Source organism: Osmerus eperlanus, chromosome 24 (assembly GCF_963692335.1).
Source record: "Osmerus eperlanus chromosome 24, fOsmEpe2.1, whole genome shotgun sequence".
Classification (NCBI taxonomy): domain Eukaryota; kingdom Metazoa; phylum Chordata; class Actinopteri; order Osmeriformes; family Osmeridae; genus Osmerus; species Osmerus eperlanus.
Window position 1 is genome coordinate 5,679,176 of NC_085041.1, and position 19,505 is coordinate 5,698,680.

Consider the following 19,505-nt stretch of genomic DNA (forward strand, 5'->3'; position numbering starts at 1 on the left):
GTGCTGCCAGGGTAAATAGTGTGGAATGAGGTACACACCCTTTAACACACAGGGTTGTTATTGAGAAGTTCACAGTTAGACACCTGCTTTTGCTTTGTGTATTCCACCAGCCCTGTTCACCTGACCTCCTTCTGCTTTACATACACCAGAAACACACACACACACACACACACACACACACACACACACACACACACACACACACACACACACACACACACACACATGCTCACACAGACACACACACACATACTCACACACACACATGCTCATACACACACACACTATTTTTATACTTTATCTATTTCAGTTCCCTAGAAGTTGGGATGAGAGGGGTTTTACATAATGAACCTGATAAAGACAGCACACACACACATACATAAAAAGCAGCAGATATGATTGGAGACCGTCAGTCTGCGCACTCAGAAACCAACTCCTAGGACCAAAACATGTTTTTAACAGGAGCCTTTAGTAGCTAACTAGTTAGTCTAGCTAGTTTGCAAGAATGTCAATACACTCACGTTTACAAAAGGCGGAGACTGGGGCAAACCTCACACCAGGAAACTGAAAGATAAATAAAACTTTGGAAAGAAACCAATTAAATATCCCAACAAAGACTTGAGTAATAGTGCGTTCTATGCACCACTCCAAACATCATATAGCCTACCATATCGCTTCCTGGTGGACCAACTTGGTACATACACAGCGTTAATTCATTTTATTCATTTAGCAAATGCATTTATGCTACCCGACACATAAATAGTACGAATGGAAAGTATAGCAGACAACGAATAGTCAGAAGTGCATAGTTTTAAAAGTAAATCAGTGGTGAGAGCCAAGAAACGCTGTTTTTACCAGGCACAGTGCAAGATATACACTTCTCAACTGCCTGGCATGGTAAACAAATGTCTCAATTTATTTACAATAATAACATCTCAACTGCAGAATTAGGTAGTTATTATAGTGATGTTGCACTACAGGAACTATTCTTTCGAATTAAACATGCACACAACCGTTGGAGAACCGCTGGGGTAAACCCTTCCGTGGTGGAGTTTGGCTGCCCTCTAGTGGTCATTAATAAGACTGCAGAAGTTGTGACTAAAATGGTAATCCAACCACAAACAAATCTCCAGTCACTGCAGCTGGATAGCGCTGTTTCTTGTCAGCTTTGCCAGTTTAACATCAACCTTTTTGACATTCACATTTGAATACATTTAGAGGGTGCATTTATCTGAAGTGACATACAAAATGGACGTCTCAGTGTGTTAAAAGATACCAAAAAAGTTAATTTGTCACCAATTCAGAACTTTTGTTTGTGTGTGGAGTGTGTGTTTGTGTGTGGAGTGTGTGTTTGTGTGTGGAGTGTGTGTGCGTGTGTGGAGTGTGTGTGCGTGTGTGGAGTGTGTGTTTGTGTGTGGAGTGTGTGGAGTGTGTGTGCGTGTGTGGAGTGTGTGTGCGTGTGTGGAGTGTGTGTTTGTGTGTGGAGTGTGTGTGCGTGTGTGGAGTGTGTGTTTGTGTGTTTGTCCGTGTGGTGATCTGAGACAGAAGCATGAGACCTATGATTACTTTATAAATCATTTATTCAAATATAAACCATCTGAATGTACATAATGCTTATTAAAACATGAGGGTAACTACTTATAATTACACGTACTGTACCATTGACAGAGGATAACTACTATAATTACAGATGCTGTACCATTATATATACTTCTGTTCTCCCTCCAACACTCCAACCCCCCTTCCCTCCTACACCGTTGCCATGGAGAGAGAAGGTTCCAGATCCCCCGTAAACAGAAACAGGAAGATCCAACATGGCGGCAGAACGCCACAGCTAACCAGTCCAAGCTGCACGTTAGCAAGCTACCGTTGAAGTCTAACTGGTGTCTTTATATATATATACACATGTATCTACCATGTATGTCCTGTTTCTCTGCTGCCTCTCCACCCAGTCTGGTCCTCCCTACTCTGCCTGGAACGAGCAACTCCTGTCAGGCCAGGCCAGGCCAGGCCAGACCAGACCAGACCCTTTGGCATGAGTTCTGAGAACTGACACCTCCTGAAGGCCAGGTCCTACAGACTGTTTTTCCTTACATATAATATATATGACATACAAATATGGTCAAATGAATGGGGCCAAAGGTGTAGACAGCAGACCAGGATTTGATTCCTCCAGCTCACCAGGTCTCTCCTATAAAACTCTGCTAGTATTCACATTCCAACTCATCCATGCGCTGAGAACCGCCAAGCTCTTAAACCTGCCACTCCATAAGCACATTATACATATTCATCATTAAAGCAAATTACGACCATCCTTCCGATATTAACAACATAATACAAGTTTACATGTAAGGTACGAGTAAAAAAATAAAGTTTGGACCATTGTACTTATTCAGCTGTAGACAATATATAGTCATGTAGATAAGAAGCATACAGGGTCCAGATATTGTGCTTTATAATCTAGTATAGCTAGTGATTGTGCCAGCAGGAAGTGTGTGTCCAGGAGAGGAGAGGAGGGGACGCTGTCCCTGGCTGGACACACTCCAGCTGGTCGGATGCATTTCAGCCTGTCACACTGTAGTGGTTGGCATACTGGTGTAAACTGGTATATACTGGTACATACTGGTATAAACTGGTGTATACTGGTACACACTGGTATGCACTGGCATAAAGTTGTATATACTTGTACATACTGGTATATACTGGTATAACTTGGTGTATACTGGTACATACTGGTGTATACTGGTATATACTGGTACATATTAGTGCCTACTGGTATAAACTGGTATATACAGGAATATACTGATACATACTGGTCTAGTACATACTCATATATACATACAGTATACTGTTTTCGAATGCCCATTAGCTTAATGTTCTTTCCGAACAGAGGACACAGCCCTCGGCACATGAGTCCTTCCTCCAGACTGCAGGCCAGGGCAGGGCTCAGCGTCCCACGGTCTCTGTCCCTCCAGCCCAGCAAGAGGGCGCTGTCTGGGGATCTCATGGTGCACCACAATCTCCCCGTACCACAGACTTGTCCGAGCAGTGAAGTGGTTTCGCCCTTTACTCGGCGTGGAGTGAGGACAGGCTGGGGGGGGAGGAAAAGTGTGTTTGTGGAGGTGGGGGGGGGTCTTTAGATTGTGTGTCAGTCTGTCCTCCTATGTGTGAGGCTGTCACAGGAAGCTGTCATCCTAGCTGTGGGCGTGCCACAGGAAGCTGTCATCCTAGTTGGGTGAGTCACAGGAAGCTGTCATCCTAGGTGTGGGGGCGTCACAGGAAGCTGTGGGGGGGTGCGACAAGAAGCTGTCCTCCTAGCTGGGCATGTCACAGGAAGCTGTCCTCCTCCAGGTCCCCAGAGTGGAGCTCCTCCAGCAGGGTGATGTCCTCCAGGGTCTCGCCCTCCCTGCGGGCCAGCGTGGAGCTGCTACCAGTCTCTATGGCACTCTCGTCCGACGTCTGGGAGCTGCGGACACAACCACGTCACAGCAGGGTGAGGAGAGGCATGAGGGAGGAGGGGGAGGAGGAGGAGAAGCTGGGGGGGGGGCGGAGGGGGAGGTGGAAGAAAAGAGGCGGAGGAGGAGGAGGAGAGGGAGAGAGAGGAGGAGGAGAAAGGGAGAGGGAGAAAGAAGAGGGAAGGGAACAGAGAGGAGGAGGAGAGGGAGAGAGAGAGAGAGAGAGAGAGAGGAGGAGGAGGAGAGGGACAGAGAGGAGGAGGAGAGGGGGAGAAAGAAGAGGGAAGGTAAGAGAGAGGAGGAGAGAGAGGAGGAGGAGGAGGAGAGGGAGAAGACAGAGGAGAGGGAGGAGGAGGAGGAGAGAGGAGAGGGAGGTGGAGAGGGAGCAGGGGAGGTACCTGTGGCGGTTCCTCTTGCTGTAGCCCAGGTCAGGCTCCAGGTCGGGCAGGGGGATGATGTAGCCGCTGTCCGAGCTCAGACGCTGCTCCTGCTCCTCCCGGCTCTTCAGCTTGCCCTGGTTCTTGTAGCTGATGCCCACGTAGGCGTCGTCGCTCTCCACGCACACGCGCGTCACCGCAGGGTGGTCACTCTTCAGGAAATCATGGTTGATCCTCTCGTAGCTCTGCAGGGAAACGGGGCACAGAACGTCAGACAGACGGAACATCAGACAGACAGAGAGACAGACAGACAGTGCTAAATACGGTCTAGGAGAAGTAGGGGAGGGGAGGAGGAGAGGGGAGGCGGAGGGGAAAATAGACTGTCTCCTGTTTGGAAGAACTCTGGGAACACAAACATCTGTTCCCAAATCACAGAACTCATAACCCTAACCATCGCTCCTAAAGGTGACCACCTAATCGTCCCCAGAAACAGCTGTCACCAATGTGTGGTGTGTGTGTGTGTGTCTGTGTGTGGTGTGTTCCCAATGTGGCAGTGTGGTGAGACCCTAACCACAGCACATTTCCCAGCCTGCCTAACCCACCACGGAGAGAGGTGCTAAAACAGGACCTGGTTCCCCCTCTCTCCTCCTCCATCTGTTCATTTGCTCTCTTCCTCTTCTCTCATCTCCTCCTTGTCTCCTCTCCTCCTCTCCTCTCTGCTCCCACTCCCATCTTCTCCTCTCTTCTCCTTCCTCCTCTCTGCTCCCAATCTCTCCTCCTCCACCTCCCTCCTCCTCCTCCTCCTCCTCCCCTTTCTACTGGCTGTGAAGGGCCTTTGGGGGAAGGGCAGTTTGATGTGCCATGTGCTGGCTGGGTTTAACAATCTCACTGTGGCTGGCCCTCTAATGACAGGCTAGGCTGCTCCTGTCGCCCAGAGCAACATGTGCTTCACACCCTGCACAGGAAGTGGCTGCCTCCCGTATAACAGAGGTGTCATTGGACTTCCTCTCTGTCGGAGCAGAGGGGTGAGGGGTCAGAGGTGAGGTTGAGACGTACCCTCTTGTAGCTGGCGGGCAGCAGGGAGGCCACTGATTCGCTGAGGCTGAGGAAGGAGGGCCTTTTCTCTGGCTCGCTGTTCCAACACTTCATCATCATCTCATACCTGGACACACACACACAGATGGAGTACATGTTATACAACAGAAGTGTACACAGCAGTGTAACCAGGGTAATGAGTATTAGAACAGGATGCTGTGTAACCAGGGTAACGACTACTAGAACAGGACGCTGTGCAACCAGGGTAACGTACACGTGGGCAGCAGCATGCTCAGGCTTGGCCATCCTGTAGCCACTCTTGATCTTGTTGTAGAAGCTGGAGTCCACCACCATACCAGGGTAGGGGGTTCCACCTGCACGCACGCACACACACACACACACACACACACACACACACACACACACACACACACACACACACACACACACACACACACACACACAGACAGAAGAGAGAGTGTCAACACACTGCCTGAAACCAATATATCTTAACATGAAAGTGCTTAAAACCTCATTAGTAGGATCTCATAAACCCAACCTCCCCCTGACCCTGGCCATAACCCCAACCTTAACCTGACCCTGACCCAGCCTCACCCCCAGCCTCACCCTCCTCGGCACCCATTCTTACCCAGAGAGAAGATCTCCCAAAGCAGGATGCCATAGGACCAGACGTCACTCAGGCTGGTGTACATGTTGTCAAAGATGCTCTCAGGAGCCATCCACTTCACTGGCAGGAACGTCTACACACACACACACACACACACACAAGTTAAAACACACTGCCTAAGCACACACCTAGACACAGATCTGATGCTTAGACCCAGACAGGGGAGGAACTCACACACACACACACACACACACATACACCCCTCGTAGACAAGGCAGTTCAAACAAGGCAGTTCAGACAAGGCAGTTCAGAAAAGCCAGTTCAGACAAGGCAGTTCAGACAAGGCAGTTCAGAAAAGCCAGTTCAAACAAGGCAGTTCAGACAAGGCAGTTCAGAAAAGCCAGTTCAGACAAGGCAGTTCAGAAAAGCCAGTTCAGACAAGGCAGTTCAGACAGGAGGTTGACTCACGCTGCCCTTGGAGACATAGTTGTTGTCATGCATGATGTCCCTGGCCAGACCAAAGTCACAGATCTTCACTATCTTCCCCTGGGACAGCAGCACGTTCCTGGCAGCCAGGTCTCTGTGCACACACTGCAACACACACACACACACTTTGTTAAGCATCAGTCGGACTTTCCCTCTTTCTTTCGATGTTTCTCCCTCCATTAGATCCTGTGCTTCCTGTCTATAAACAGTCCTGCAGGGTTGACCACCACAGGCCTGGCGCCGTGGAGATAATGACACGCTGCAAAGGCCCCTGGGTAATTTGAGTGTGTCCAGAGCTATATGAGGTGCTGGCGCGTCTGTGTGGCCTTCATGGGCCTGCTTCTCCCTCCCTCCCTCCCTGCTTCCTCAAGCCTTCTCTCTCTCCCTGTCTGCCCTTCTCCCTCTCTCCATCCCTCTCCCTCCCTCCTCCTTTCTTTCCTTCCCTGTCCGCCCCTCTCTCTCTCCCTCCCTCCCTGTCCTTTTCTGACCTGTGTATCTCTGGTCAAAGAAGCGCAGCCAGCCCAGAAAAGAAACGACATTAGAAACATTGTGGTGACCAACCCAATGCTCTCTCCTTCCCTTCTATAGTCTTTCCTTGTCTCTCTCTCTCTCGGCCCTCTCCCTCTCTCTGATCTGGACTCACGTTCTTGGAGGCCAGGAACTCCATGCCGCGGGCCACCTGGTAGGAGAAGCTGAGCAGGTCGGTGGTGCTCAGACCCTTGCTGTTATCGTCCGGCAGCAGACTGTCCACCTCGCCCTCTGGAGCACACACGCACGCACGCACACACACACACACACACACAAACATAAAACAAACATATAATAAGGCAGCAGCGGGTGTTTGGGAACATGTAAATATAGACTGGCGGTTCTAACCTGCACCTTCCTAATAGCAGGGAGCTCCAGAACGCTGCTGTCTGTAATTACAGAGCAGCGACGTGACCCCTGACCCCACACTGGGTGAGCAGGGGGAGGAGGTCGAGGAAGGCAGAGGGGTTCAGAGGGAGAAGGAAACGAAGATATGCAGGGTAGAAATGATGACCCCTGACCTCACTGACTCCAGCAGGGTAGGGAACACCAAGATACTGGGGAAGAGAGAGAGAGAGAGAGTCCTCACCTCTCTGTCTCGGCGAGGGCGGGCTGTCGTAGCTGGAGAGCTGAATGTCGGAGTATTTGGAGGGATCGTTGATCTCCAGCATGGGAACGTACTGCGTGTCCACCTGTTTCATGTCCATGTAGTCTCCTCTGCCCTCGAAGGACAGGACCACATAGCTGCAGGAGAGAGAGAGAGAGAGAGAGGTTCACATAGCTGCAAGAGAGAGAGAGAGAGGTTCACATAGCTGCAAGAGAGAGAGAGAGAGGTTCACATAGCTGCAAGAGAGAGAGAGAGGTTCACATAGCTGCAAGAGAGAGAGAGAGAGAGAGAGAGAGAGGGTCACATAGCTGCAAGAGGAAGACAACGAGAGGAGAGAGAGAGAGGAGAGAGAGTGAGAGAGAGAGAGAGAGAGGAGAGGAAGGGAGAGGATAGAGTGAGGAGTGTGGAGAGTGAGTCATGCTGGGTGGTCATTCTGAGGTGCGGTCAGTGTGAGTCAGTCGTCACACTAGATGACCCAAACAGAGCGGCCGGAGAGAGAGCCAGAGGAGAAAAACAGATAGGGAGAGAGAGCGATGAATGGAGACGAGGGAGGGGGGAGGGGGGGGGGTCTTCTCTGGTCAGACACAGGGAGAGGAGGGAGTAAGGGTGAGGGCGGGGAGAGGGCTGAGACACAGTTGAGAGTAGCTAACAGCTGAAAGCACTCAGTGAAGACCCCAGACAGTGTCCTCTGGTGACAAGATAGGGTTATTCATCTGTGTGTGTGTGTGTGTGTGTGTGTGTGTAAGTGTGTTTGCGAGTGACTGTGCATGCCTCTGTGTGTATGATAGTGTGTGTGTGTGTGTACCTCCTGTTGCTCTCGTCCACAGGGTTGATGCCGAAGATGTCCAGGTCCTTCTTGGATTTCTCCGGATGGACACTTAGGAAGCTCTCCCTGTTCTTATGAAGGTAGTTCACCAGGTCGCCATAGAAACAGTACTCAGTGATGATGTAGATGGGACCTGGGGGGAGGGGGGGGACCGTTGAGTAGAAGTGTGTGTGTGTGTGTGTGCGTGTGTGCATGCTTGTGTGTGAGTGCATGCTTGTGTGTGTGCTTGTGTGTGTGCATGCTTGTGTGTGTATGTGCTCACCTGTCTTGGTGCAAGCCCCCAGCAGGTTGACGATGTTCAGGTGAGGGCCCAGGTGAGTCATGATCTTCAGCTCCGACATCAGGGCCTGCTTTTCACTGGAGCGCGCAGTGGCTAAGGAACAGCAAGAGCCTTCACTAACCCTTCAACATTCACTAACCCTTCAACATTCACTAACCCTTCAACATTCACTAACCCTTCAACATTCACTAACCCTTCAACATTCACTAACCCTTCAACATTCACTAACCCTTCAACATTCAGGTAACCTTCAACATTCACTAACCCTTCAACATTCAGGTAACCTTCAACCTTCAATTAACCCTTCAACATTCAGGTAACCTTCAACCTTCAATTAACCATCAACGTTCAATGAACCTTCATTCAACTTTTACTTAACCTTAACCAAGTTCCATCCATCCTTCTATCCCCGCCTCCCTCCCTCCCTCCACCCAGGGCAGCCACAGGGGGGTGAACTCACGTTTCAGCATCTTCACAGCCACCTTCATGACCGGCTGGGAGTGGCTGAGTCCGTAGGCTGTCCCTTCCACCACCTTCCCGAAGGCCCCGGAGCCCAGGATGCGGCCTGAGACAGAGAGAGCAGGTCAGTGACCCTGCTGGACCTACCTTCCCCTTCCTACACCCCTGCCTGTACCCCAGCTCCTACCTACACCACTACCTCTACCCCAGCCAGTGTCACTACCTCTACCCCAGCCAGTGTCACTACCTCTACCCCAGCCAGTGTCACTACCTCTACCCCAGCCAGTGTCACTACCTCTACCCCAGCCAGTGTCACTACCTCTACCCCAGCCAGTGTCACTACCTCTACCCCAGCCAGTGTCACTACCTCTACCCCAGCCAGTGTCACTACCTCTACCGCAGCCTCAGTACCCCAGCCTCAGTACCCCAGCCTCAGTACCCCAGTCCCAGTTTAGCCCAGCCCCAGCCCCAGTACCCCAGTACCCCAGTTCCCCAGTTCCCCAGGACCCCAGTACCCCAGGACCCCGGCCCCAGGGTGGGACCACCAGAGCAGCAGCTCACCTAGCACCAGGCCGTCTCTGGGGAACTCCCAACGGGAGTCGTAGGGCAGCTGCATGGGGTCCACGTAGATGTACTCATGGCCGTCTGGACTCACAGACTCGATCACCCTCCAGCGGATTTCATATCGAGGCTTCTGTTAGGGAGCAACATACGACAGCTCAGACATAGCCCCAACTCTAGTCTCAGACCCAGCCCTAGTCCTTATCCTAGTCCTAGTCCAAGTCCCACCTCTAATAATCATGGACATAGGCCACGCCCCAAACCTAGTACTAACTTCAGCCCCAGTCCAAAATTCCACCTAAATGACAGAAATATTTTGAGTGAGTGAGTGAGTGGGTGAGTGGTGGAGTGAGTGACTGAGTTGTGGAGTGAGTGAGTGAGTGGAGTGAGTGAAAGAGAGAGACAGTACCTGTTTCCATATGATGACGAGCACAATGAGAGAGATGATGACTATGACCAGCAACACCAACACTGCTGCAGCCACCGTCAGCTCTGAGTGAGGGCCTGCACACACACACACACACACACACACACATACACACATGAGTGAATTGACACCAGGATAGAGAGGTGTGAGTTTAATGGCAGTGTGATGGGATGGTGAAGGGTGTTTCCTCTCAACAACTGAAGAAGCCAAATGGCCTGAACGTCTGTACTCGCTTTTCAGAATAAAAGCCTCTAACACAAAGCTGAGCTTGTCTCACCTCCCCCTCCACACACACACATGCACTCACTGAGTCTGTCTGTCTGTCTGTCTGTCTGTGTGAGTGTGTGTGTGTGTGTGTCTGACTGCTTGTGTGCATTTGTGTCTGTCTGTGTGTTTTTGTGTGTGTGTGTATCTGTCTGTCTGTGTGTTTCTGTGTGTGTGTGCGTGTGTGTGTTCTCCTCACCATTAGACACCAGCTTGACCTCCCTGCTGACGACGGCCATCTCGTTCCTGGCCAGGCAGCGCACGGCCAGTGTGTTGTCAAGACGACCGAACATCACCTGGCTCTCCAGCTGGAGGTCGGCGTCCAGGTGCGTTTCCACGGTGATCTCCGTGGAGTTGGCCGGGAGGGGCACCCACTGGGAGGAGTCGTTGGCACAGCTGGACAGATGCAGGACACGGTGACCGTGTGTGTGTGTGACAGAGAGTGTGTGTGACTGTAGAGGTGCATGAGTGTGTGTGCGTGCGTGTGTTTGCCTGTGTTTGTGTGTGTGTGCTGCTTACTGTTTGATGTTGCTGCAGATGAACCACTCCAGCTCAGGTGTGGGCTGTCCCCCAGCGATGCACACCACGGCCTGACCGAGCGAGGAGCCGTGATGCAGGTCCATGAGATCCACGATCACAGCAGGAACTGTGGGGTGGAAGTCAGGGGTCAGACAGAGGACAGGCTGGACAGAAGGCCGGTGGGGGGCGCGGCCCTGGCTCACCTTTGACCTGCAAGCTGAAACTGTGGGTGGTGCTCAGGTTGCCGTTGTCCAGTCGCAGAGTGTAGTTCCCACTATCCTCCTGCTTGGCCCGGATCAGGGTCAGAGTACTCTGGTACCTGCAGAACCACACACACCCCAACATCATTCTAGAACTTTCTACAACCACACACACACACATGCCAGAACTTGCAGAGCGACAACGGAACTAGACCTCAAGCCCCCCCCCCCCGCCCCCCCCCCCCCCGACCTCAACAGCAGCCGTGGAACCAGAACCATGATCCTCTAGAACACACAGGTACAAGCAGGAGAACACCAGGTGGCAATGTCACGCAGGGTGAAGCCTCACCTGGTATCGCCGACCTTCCGCAGGCTGCTGCTGATCTCTGCCGCCACGTCGTCCAGAGGGCGGCCATCTTTCAGCCAGGTGACCCTCGCGTCGGGGAAGGACTCGATGTCCGCCCGGAACTCCCTCACTTCGTCGAGCTCCGCAGTCTCCCGCGGGCTGAAGGAGGGGCGGAGAGACACAAAGGCGCTCTCTGCGGAGTAGAGGAGGAGGGGATGAGGAGAAGTGGAGGAGAGGAACGGAACGACGTGGACGCAAACGTAAGAAAACGGAGGAATGAATCGGCCCTCCGCCGGAGGTGACAGCTACCGTAGACGTTGATGACCAGCTCCATGGTCTGCGTCTTGTCGCTGATGATGTCGGTGATAGTGCAGGCGTAGGAGCCGCTGTCCTTGGCAGACGCCTGGCCGATGGTCAGCGTGTACTGGATCTCCTGCTCGCGCTTGTTCTCCCGCACTGACTTCACGCCGCGGTTCGTCTGGAAAGCCAATTTGCCCGCTCATCAACTCCCACTAACATCAATCTTAGTAAATGTTTCCATGGGCCCATTTCTCTTTCTCACTCTTCCCTTCTCCAAGCCCCCCCCCAGAACCCCCCTACCTCCCCGCCCGCTCACCTGTCTGCCGGGGTACTTCCATTGGTCCTCCAGGATCTCGGAGGATCCCCGCGCCAGGCAGGACACGGTGAGGGTCTCCCCCACCAGCAGGGCCTTCCTGGGGGCCCGGAGCTCCACCTCCAGCCCCCCGGCGCCCTCCACCCACCCGTGAACAATGTACTCCTCGCTGTAGTGCTCCTCGTCATTGATCACTGCCCGGCAGGCGTAGGTTCCCGGGTTGAACAGGCCCACGGCGCCGCGCCGGCTGTCGTAGGAGGAGGGGACCTCCTGCTGGGTGTCGGCGTTCACCAGGGTGACGTTGGTGCCGGGGTCGGACACGCGGCAGCCGATCTCCATCTCCTTCTGGTCCGTCAGGACGTGGTTGCTGTAGGGCACCAGCGAGGGCAGGAAGGGAACCTCGGGGTCTGGGGGGCGCAACACCATGGGGGGGGGGGGGGGGGGCAACACAATTAGTGCAGTTCAACTTTGAATTCGACTTTATTCATGACAATGAACACACTCCAGCACGTATGAAGAAGGGCACACATGACCAGCAGCAGGCACTCCACACGTGTGTGTGTTCACCCACCCGGCACGTAGACATAGATGCTGCTCTGCGTCTCCTCCGAGCCGTTGCCGTGGTGATAGAAACAGGTGTAGGCGCCCGTGTGCATGGCCGTTGCGTCCTCCACGGTCACCGTGGTGACGAACAGGCCGCTGTTGTCCTCCTCCGTCTGCTGGGGCAGGTAGAGGGGCGTGTCCCATTCCAGCTCCGCCTCCCCGTGGCAGGTGAGGGTGAAGGGGGCGTTGAGGGGGACCTGCATCTGCTCCACCCGGGGCAGGAGGAGGGGGGCGGAGGAGGGCTGGAACGCCACGGAGCCCGACGCTGCAGAGACATGGGAGGACAGCTGGGTAAGACTTCATCACACACACACACACAGATCCATCACAAACACACACACACAGATCCATCACACACACACACACACAGATCCATCACACACACATACAGATCCATAAGACACACACACATACCCATCCATAGCACACACACATACCCATCCATAACACACCCACACACAGATCCATAACACACACACAGATCCATACAGTCCCACATACAGTTGTGTTCACCAGGAGACCTTTCTGAAATGCTGTTAGAACTACGCACTTCTCATTCTTAAAATCTTCTTCTGTACTTTCATTCTACTTTGAGGGAAATGACAGAAGTGTAAAAATGTCAAACAAGGTCTCACCTTTGACCTTCAGCGTGAAGGAGAAGTGTTGTGACTGGGAGCCAGCCAGGGCCATGATGGTGTAGTTCCCACTGTCAGCCTCTAGGGGCTGCCTCAGCGTCAATACACTCTGATACCTGGGGAATACACACACAGGTCCATAACACACACACATACACAGACAGGTCCATAACACACACAGAGGTCCATTACACAAACACACACACAGGTCCACAACACACACACACAGGTCCATAACAGACACAGATACACACACACACACACGTCAGAAGTGTGTCCCAGCCCCGCGGTGTGGCCTACCTGTGGCCCTGTAGGGGCGTGGCCTGGAGGGGCGAGACCTGGAGGGGCGTGGTCTTGGTCAGGACGTAGCTGCTTCCCGCCAGCTCGCTGCCATCCTTGTACCATGTGACCTGGGGGGCGGGGCTGGCGTGGATCAGGATGGTGAACTCTGACTCCACCAGCAGGCTGGCGAACTCCACCGCTCCTATCCCAGCATGCTCCAGGGAGATGAACGAGTTCTCCTCTGTGGGGGGAGGAGGGAGAGGAGAGAGAGAGAGAGAGAGAGAGAGAGAGAGAGAGAGAGAGAGAGAGAGAGAGAGAGAGAGAGAGAGAGAGAGAGAGAGAGAGAGAGAGAGAGAGAGAGAGAGAGAGGGGGGGGGTTAGCAAAGGGACAGGAGAGGCAGAGAGAAGAATTAAAGCTTGGCCTCCATCTGTTGTAGCCATCTGATGATTCCAGCAGATGATGGAGAAACCAGTGTTCTGAGAGGTTTCCCCACTCTGACAAACAGGACTAACACTGGGACAACAGAGCCTTACCCACTCCTTCCTACATCTACACACTCCTTCATCCACAAACACTTCATCCACAGGATTGGTAAGACAACACTATTTTATTCTGTTTTACTCTATTCTAGGCAACTCTATTTTATTATGTTCTTCTCTTTTCTATATTTCTCTGTTCTATTCTGTTTTACTCTATTGTGTTCTGTGTGTTTGTGATGGCTGCGTAGTGCGTACCGAAGACGGTGACCACAACTCTGCCTGTGCGGATCTCCCCGCTGTCGTCATTGACAACGACGCACTCGTAGACTCCACTGTCCTGAGAGGTGGCTTCTGGGATACGGAGGATGTAGAGCACCTGATTGGTCAGAATCTCCTTCATCGCCACTGCTCTGACAGCCTGCAGGACAAAAACCATGTTACAGTTATATCTACAAACACACACCTACATGCACACACACATGCCGACATTCACACACATGCATGCACACATACCAACACTTAAACCCACACACACCCTTACATGCATATGCACGTGCACACTCACATACCTTCATGCACACACACCACCACACACACACATCAACACACACACACACCAACACACACACACCAACACACATCTTCCTTAGGGCATGTATCTGCTCAACGCATCCAGAGGTCAGGGAGGTCACAGGAGTTATGACCCCCTCTCTATTTCTCTCTCCCTTTCTTTCTTTCTTTCTTTCACTCTCTCTCTCTCTCTCTCTCTCTCTCTCTCTCTCTCTCTCTCTCACTCTGCTCATCCCCCCACCTCCTTCTCCTCCCGCTTTACCAGAGAAACTTCTCCTCCTCCTCCCCACCTCCCCCTCCTGCTCCCCGCTTGTCATAAATTGTAGAGCAGTGGTCTTCCACCCTGGTCCTCAGGGAACCCCTGTCCTGCATGTTTGAGATTTTGAATGACCTGATTCAAATGAATGGGTCATTATTTAGCTCTGCAGAAGCCTGGTAGTGACCCATTCATTTGAATCTGGTGTGTTGGAGCAGGAAGAAATCTCAAACATGCAGGGCAGGAGTCTCTGAGGACAACAGGGTTGAAGACCACTTCTGTGGAGGGTTAGACAGGTTACACTCTGCAGGGGGGGTGTAGGCAGTATCAGAGAGAGACCGTCCCAGCTCACTTGCCTGTTTCTTGGGGTGGAGCCACTGCTGCTGGAAGGCTGGTCCCGGAGGGGCAAGGCAGGTGATGTTGACGGCCTGTCCCAGCCTCACAGCCTCCTCGCTGGCCCCCACCTCCACCTGGAAGGCCTCCTCGCCTGCACAGAGATAACAAACACGCTCAGAACACTCTCCCATGACCGGCCGCCAGCCACGATCCCAGCTCGCCAGGACCAGAGACGGATGACATCACGCCCTCCCGACAGCAGCCGGGTGAGGTCATCTCCCCTTGGAGCTGGTCACATGATGTCACCCCTCCGTCTTCCAGGAAGTGACATCACCCGGCCCCACCTCCACCCCAGGGAGGCCACATGTGCTCGCCTTATTAGAACCCTGCTCTTTCTCATCTGTCTCTGCTGCCCTGGTTCTAGAGAATTATACACATAGAGTATATATACAATATGTAGTTATATATGTATATATAAGGGGAGTCAGGTGGCTGAGCGGTGAGGGAATCGGGCTAGTAATCCGAAGGTTGCCAGTTCAATTCCCGGTCATGCCAACTGACGTTGTGTCCTTGGGCAAGGCACTTCACCCTACTTGCCTCGGGGGAATGTCCCTGTACTTATTGTAAGTCGCTCTGGATAAGAGCGTCTGCTAAATGACTAAATGTAAATGTAAATATGCATAGTGATATACATTTATAGATGTCTGTACATAGATGTCTGTACATAGATGTCTATACATACTGTAGAGTTGTATAAACACTGTATATAGTCATATAGATATGAGTTATATACAGTTATAAACATTTATAGAGTCATATACATAAAGTATATACATAAAGTTTATGACTCTATAAATATAGAGTCATAAAATTGAAATTTGTTGAGTTGTAAATCAGGACAGGACTCCAGCACGCACCTGTGCTGTCCTCCACCCTGTAGGTGTCACTGTGGACAATGACCCCGTCGACCACGGTCTCACACTGGTACAGTCCTGCCGGCATGCTGCCCACAAACCCCATCCTGCTGTCGTACGGGGCAAGCACTTCCTCCTCACCGGGCACGCTCCGCAGCGTGACCTGGGAGGCCGGGTCGGACACGCGGCACGGGATGAACGTCTCACCCACAATCGCCGGCACCATCAAGTTTTCCGGCTCCTCCGGGACGAAGGGAGCAGCAGGATCTAGAGAGGATGGTCCGTAGGAACAGGATCACCACAACGTCTAGACAGGATGGAGCTGAGTTGCTCGACTGAGCTGGAAGGTACAGTAACTGCTCTTTTTGAGTGAAACCGAGGAAAAATGGCTTCAAAGTGTTTAGTTCAGGTTGACTTTTAGGACATTCTTGCTGATCACATCCCATACTTTCTCTAAAACAATACAGCTGTGACATCAGATTCAACCATATGTCAACACAAGCAATGGTACCACAAACAGCAGTATACCTTCATGTTGACCAAGTTGGCAGTTACTGCCTTTTTGCTTAGGAAGGCAGTGGGGTTTACTTTTGAAAATCACAACACTTTAAGGCTCTGTGGCGCCGTTACCTGGAACATAGATGTATATCTCTGCCTCGTAATCCTGCTCGTTGTTTTCATCTTGGTCATCTAAGGTCCGGTATCTACAGGAGTAGTATCCGGTGTTGGCAACGGAGGCGTTGTTTATGAAGAGCGTGGATGTGTTATATCCGGGATTCACAAATGTGTTGTCCGGCAAGGGTTCAACCCACACTACGCTCCTCTTCCCGATACAGCTAACGTTAAAAACGGAATGCCGCTCGAGGACGAACTCTTCTTTGTTGGATGCGATGGTCGGCGAAAGTATTCCGTATGTAACTGAAAATGTGACAGTTGAAACACGAATTATAATGACTTAAGTTTGACATCAGACTAGGCCGCCCCACACACATGTGCAATGACTAGGTAGGTTTGCTTACCTGATATGAACCCAAACAGCACTACCCCCACCACGAGAAGGGTCTTCATGCCTGCCATGACCTCCGACGCGTGGATCACTGTGAGAGAGAACACACATGTATTCACATTTACATTGCATACACTTAGCAGATGTTTTTTTTTAATCCAAAGCGACAGGCTACAAATATTGCATATAGAAAGTAGAGCGCTTGACGCGATGTTGTGAAAGCACATGGACGCGTAACAGCTGTGCCTGTTTAGGCAAGTTGGCGACTGTTGAATCAGCGCCGCAGCGCCAGCATCCTTTTCCTCCCGATGCGCGCATTGAGCGCGGTTCCCGGAGCGGATACCGGGCCAGGCCGCTAGAGGACGACAGAGCCCACCTCTTGGTGCTTTGTGCCGTGTTTGCTTTAGGCCGGACACCTCTCGCTCTCTCTCTATCTATCTCTATCTATCTCTCTCTCGGAATTGAGGGAACTTTCCGTTACATTAGGATATTGTAATTTGTAGAACAGAACGATTTTGGATCAAATGTATAAGATACAAATTTAATAGATTCGTTTGTTTTTTTGTCGTCTCACGAAATCAACTTTTCTGTTGAGGAATTCTATCAGATAGTCGCTGAGATGATTATGATGGATCGTTATGAAGTCGTTAAGATAGGCCTACCTGTGGACTGAAAAAAATCTTTAAATTACTGCAGGGTTTATGTAAAGTGCTGTAAACGCCACAAAAACAACACTGATAATGAACGATTCTAAGGCCTCGTCTCACAGACAGACATTTTCGGTCTCTGTGTTATCTATCCGTCTGGCGCACGGACCCTGTGATGTTCAGATCCTGGATTCCATCAACGGTCAAGCGAAGCGAGCTGCCCGGTTTAGCGGAGCGCTTAAGGTTGCATTTAGAAGTTTTAAAATTCGAAATTTATTTTTTAGCCTTTGCCAAATTGTAGGCTTGTATTGAATGTACATGAGTTTAATACACCACAACACCATGTTTTATTGGCTATTCTTTAAACCCATTCTTTAAAGATAACAATCTCAAAGGCTTGGGCCAGGAATACACTTATCAATAGATTTAGGAAAACTATATTCATGAAACTGCCTGAGCGTAAGGTGACGCTTGTGTTTGCCCGCTCAGGCGCAACAGGGCAGGGTTAATTACCCCTGGAACCCGGGCTTGGCGAGAAACTCTATAATTATGAGAGCAACTAAAGAAAGAGGCTGATACGGCTCGCATTTGCGTGGGAATCCTGTGACAAACGTCTAATTCGTTTCGACATGTTTACACACACTCATTGTCTTCGGAAAAAAGGTGGTTTTGGTCAGGGTTTTCCTTATACGCTTCCTCCCACCAAACGCGCAGTCCCAACAAATGTTCAAGCTACCAAACGCTCCGTTCAGCTGAACTCGCAACAGCTGGGGGTTGTTTCAGCTAACTGTCCGCCACAGATCCAACTGTAAAATTAAATCCCACACGTGAAGAATAGATTTCCATGGGAATATTACAAAGAAAGACGTAGTCTAGTCTAAAGATAGCACTCCTCAGACACTTCTATCTGGATGCTGGAGCCTCAAAGTTGTCACGTAGGCCTACCCCATAAATGTGACTGTTATGGACAACAGATTTAGGCGGTTCCTCGCGTTATTTTTCTCAAAATTCTATAATTGATCAAAACACAGCTAACGTTTCTTTGCAGCGGATATTTCGACGCGTATGGGTTTCATCCCAGCATGACAAAGACCCCATGCTGCTCCCCACTCAGAAAACAAAAGAGTGGAACATAGAACCATATGCAACAAAAGAACAACCGCCTGACTGTAAGGTTCCACGTAGAACCCTGATCAGAAAGATCAGAAAGAACGAGCTGAACAATGTTCTACCTCGACCATTATGGGATGTATGTATTCCAGTGGGTTCCTCTGTGGTTTCAAATGGTTATATAAAAGCATTGCTCTCTCCACACACACACAAAATCCTTGTCACTCCATCCCGCTGCGCCTTGAGTTCCATCAGCAAGTTATTCCATTGCACAATATTCCTTTATAATTCCACGGATTCCACGCGCAGGAACGAAAACAACTTGAAATCGACTTCCCAATATGTTTCCCATTAATGCCAGACTGGACCCCACAATGGAGCCTCAGTCCTCGAGGTGACAGCTCCAGCTGTGAGGCCGACATCGAGTGCTTTCATCCCGCCGAGTCAGCGACATCTCTCCGCTAGAAATCCGGAGGAGAGAGCCCACATGTTGCAGGGAAAACTGAATTCCCTGAAAAATATTACTGCATCTAATGCATAACTCAGTGCCCGCTGATTACGCATCAACCGTTTGGAAAAACTTCCACGTAGCGAATGAATGCCAAAGAGGATGAATGTAGACGCAAAAAAAAAAGTTTTGGGGTGTTTTTCAAAAAGTTGCCCATTTATGAAATATCACCAAGAATCTTAAATGGTTTTATCCGTTAACATTTTCTCAACACCTTGAAAATGTTTGCCTTTTTACAAAACATCGGATAAATAGGCTTACAAAATGTGAGAACATCGCCGAATTGATTTGTGCCAGCATCTTCCTAATCTAATACTTTACCTTTTTAATTTCCTTTTAATTGTTCCTCTTGATAGAATAAATCCAGTAATGAATAAAGCATACGCTCTCTGCTTTGCGCAGTGATTGCTTCTCCGGTGCCGTTAATCCTCACAGCTCGAGCCTGCTCCGTGAAAGCAAGCATATGTGCGCCACTCCGTCTGCGTCCGCGGCTGCGCTCCCAAATGCGCCTGAGTTGGAGCGACCTGTAATTGATTCAATGCTACAG

At 51.0% G+C, this 19,505-nt stretch overlaps 1 protein-coding gene across 1 annotated transcript; it reads right to left on the bottom strand.

Moving 5' to 3' along the window:
- Positions 1-1,568: 1,568 nt before the first annotated feature.
- Positions 1,569-19,505, bottom strand: pdgfra (platelet-derived growth factor receptor, alpha polypeptide). Its single transcript, XM_062450443.1, has 28 exons — positions 19,280-19,505; positions 16,707-16,784; positions 16,318-16,605; positions 15,691-15,954; positions 14,794-14,924; positions 13,867-14,029; positions 13,150-13,372; positions 12,850-12,965; positions 12,183-12,479; positions 11,615-12,018; positions 11,308-11,476; positions 11,002-11,191; positions 10,656-10,771; positions 10,453-10,579; positions 10,133-10,329; positions 9,652-9,746; positions 9,243-9,375; positions 8,683-8,787; positions 8,205-8,315; positions 7,922-8,075; positions 7,099-7,253; positions 6,625-6,740; positions 5,964-6,086; positions 5,517-5,628; positions 5,142-5,241; positions 4,889-4,994; positions 3,854-4,077; positions 1,569-3,466 (listed from the first exon to the last, which is right to left on the bottom strand). Exons 2-28 carry the CDS (start codon positions 16,762-16,764, stop codon positions 3,328-3,330), a joined length of 4,416 nt encoding a protein of 1,471 aa, XP_062306427.1. The 5' UTR covers positions 16,765-16,784; positions 19,280-19,505; the 3' UTR covers positions 1,569-3,327.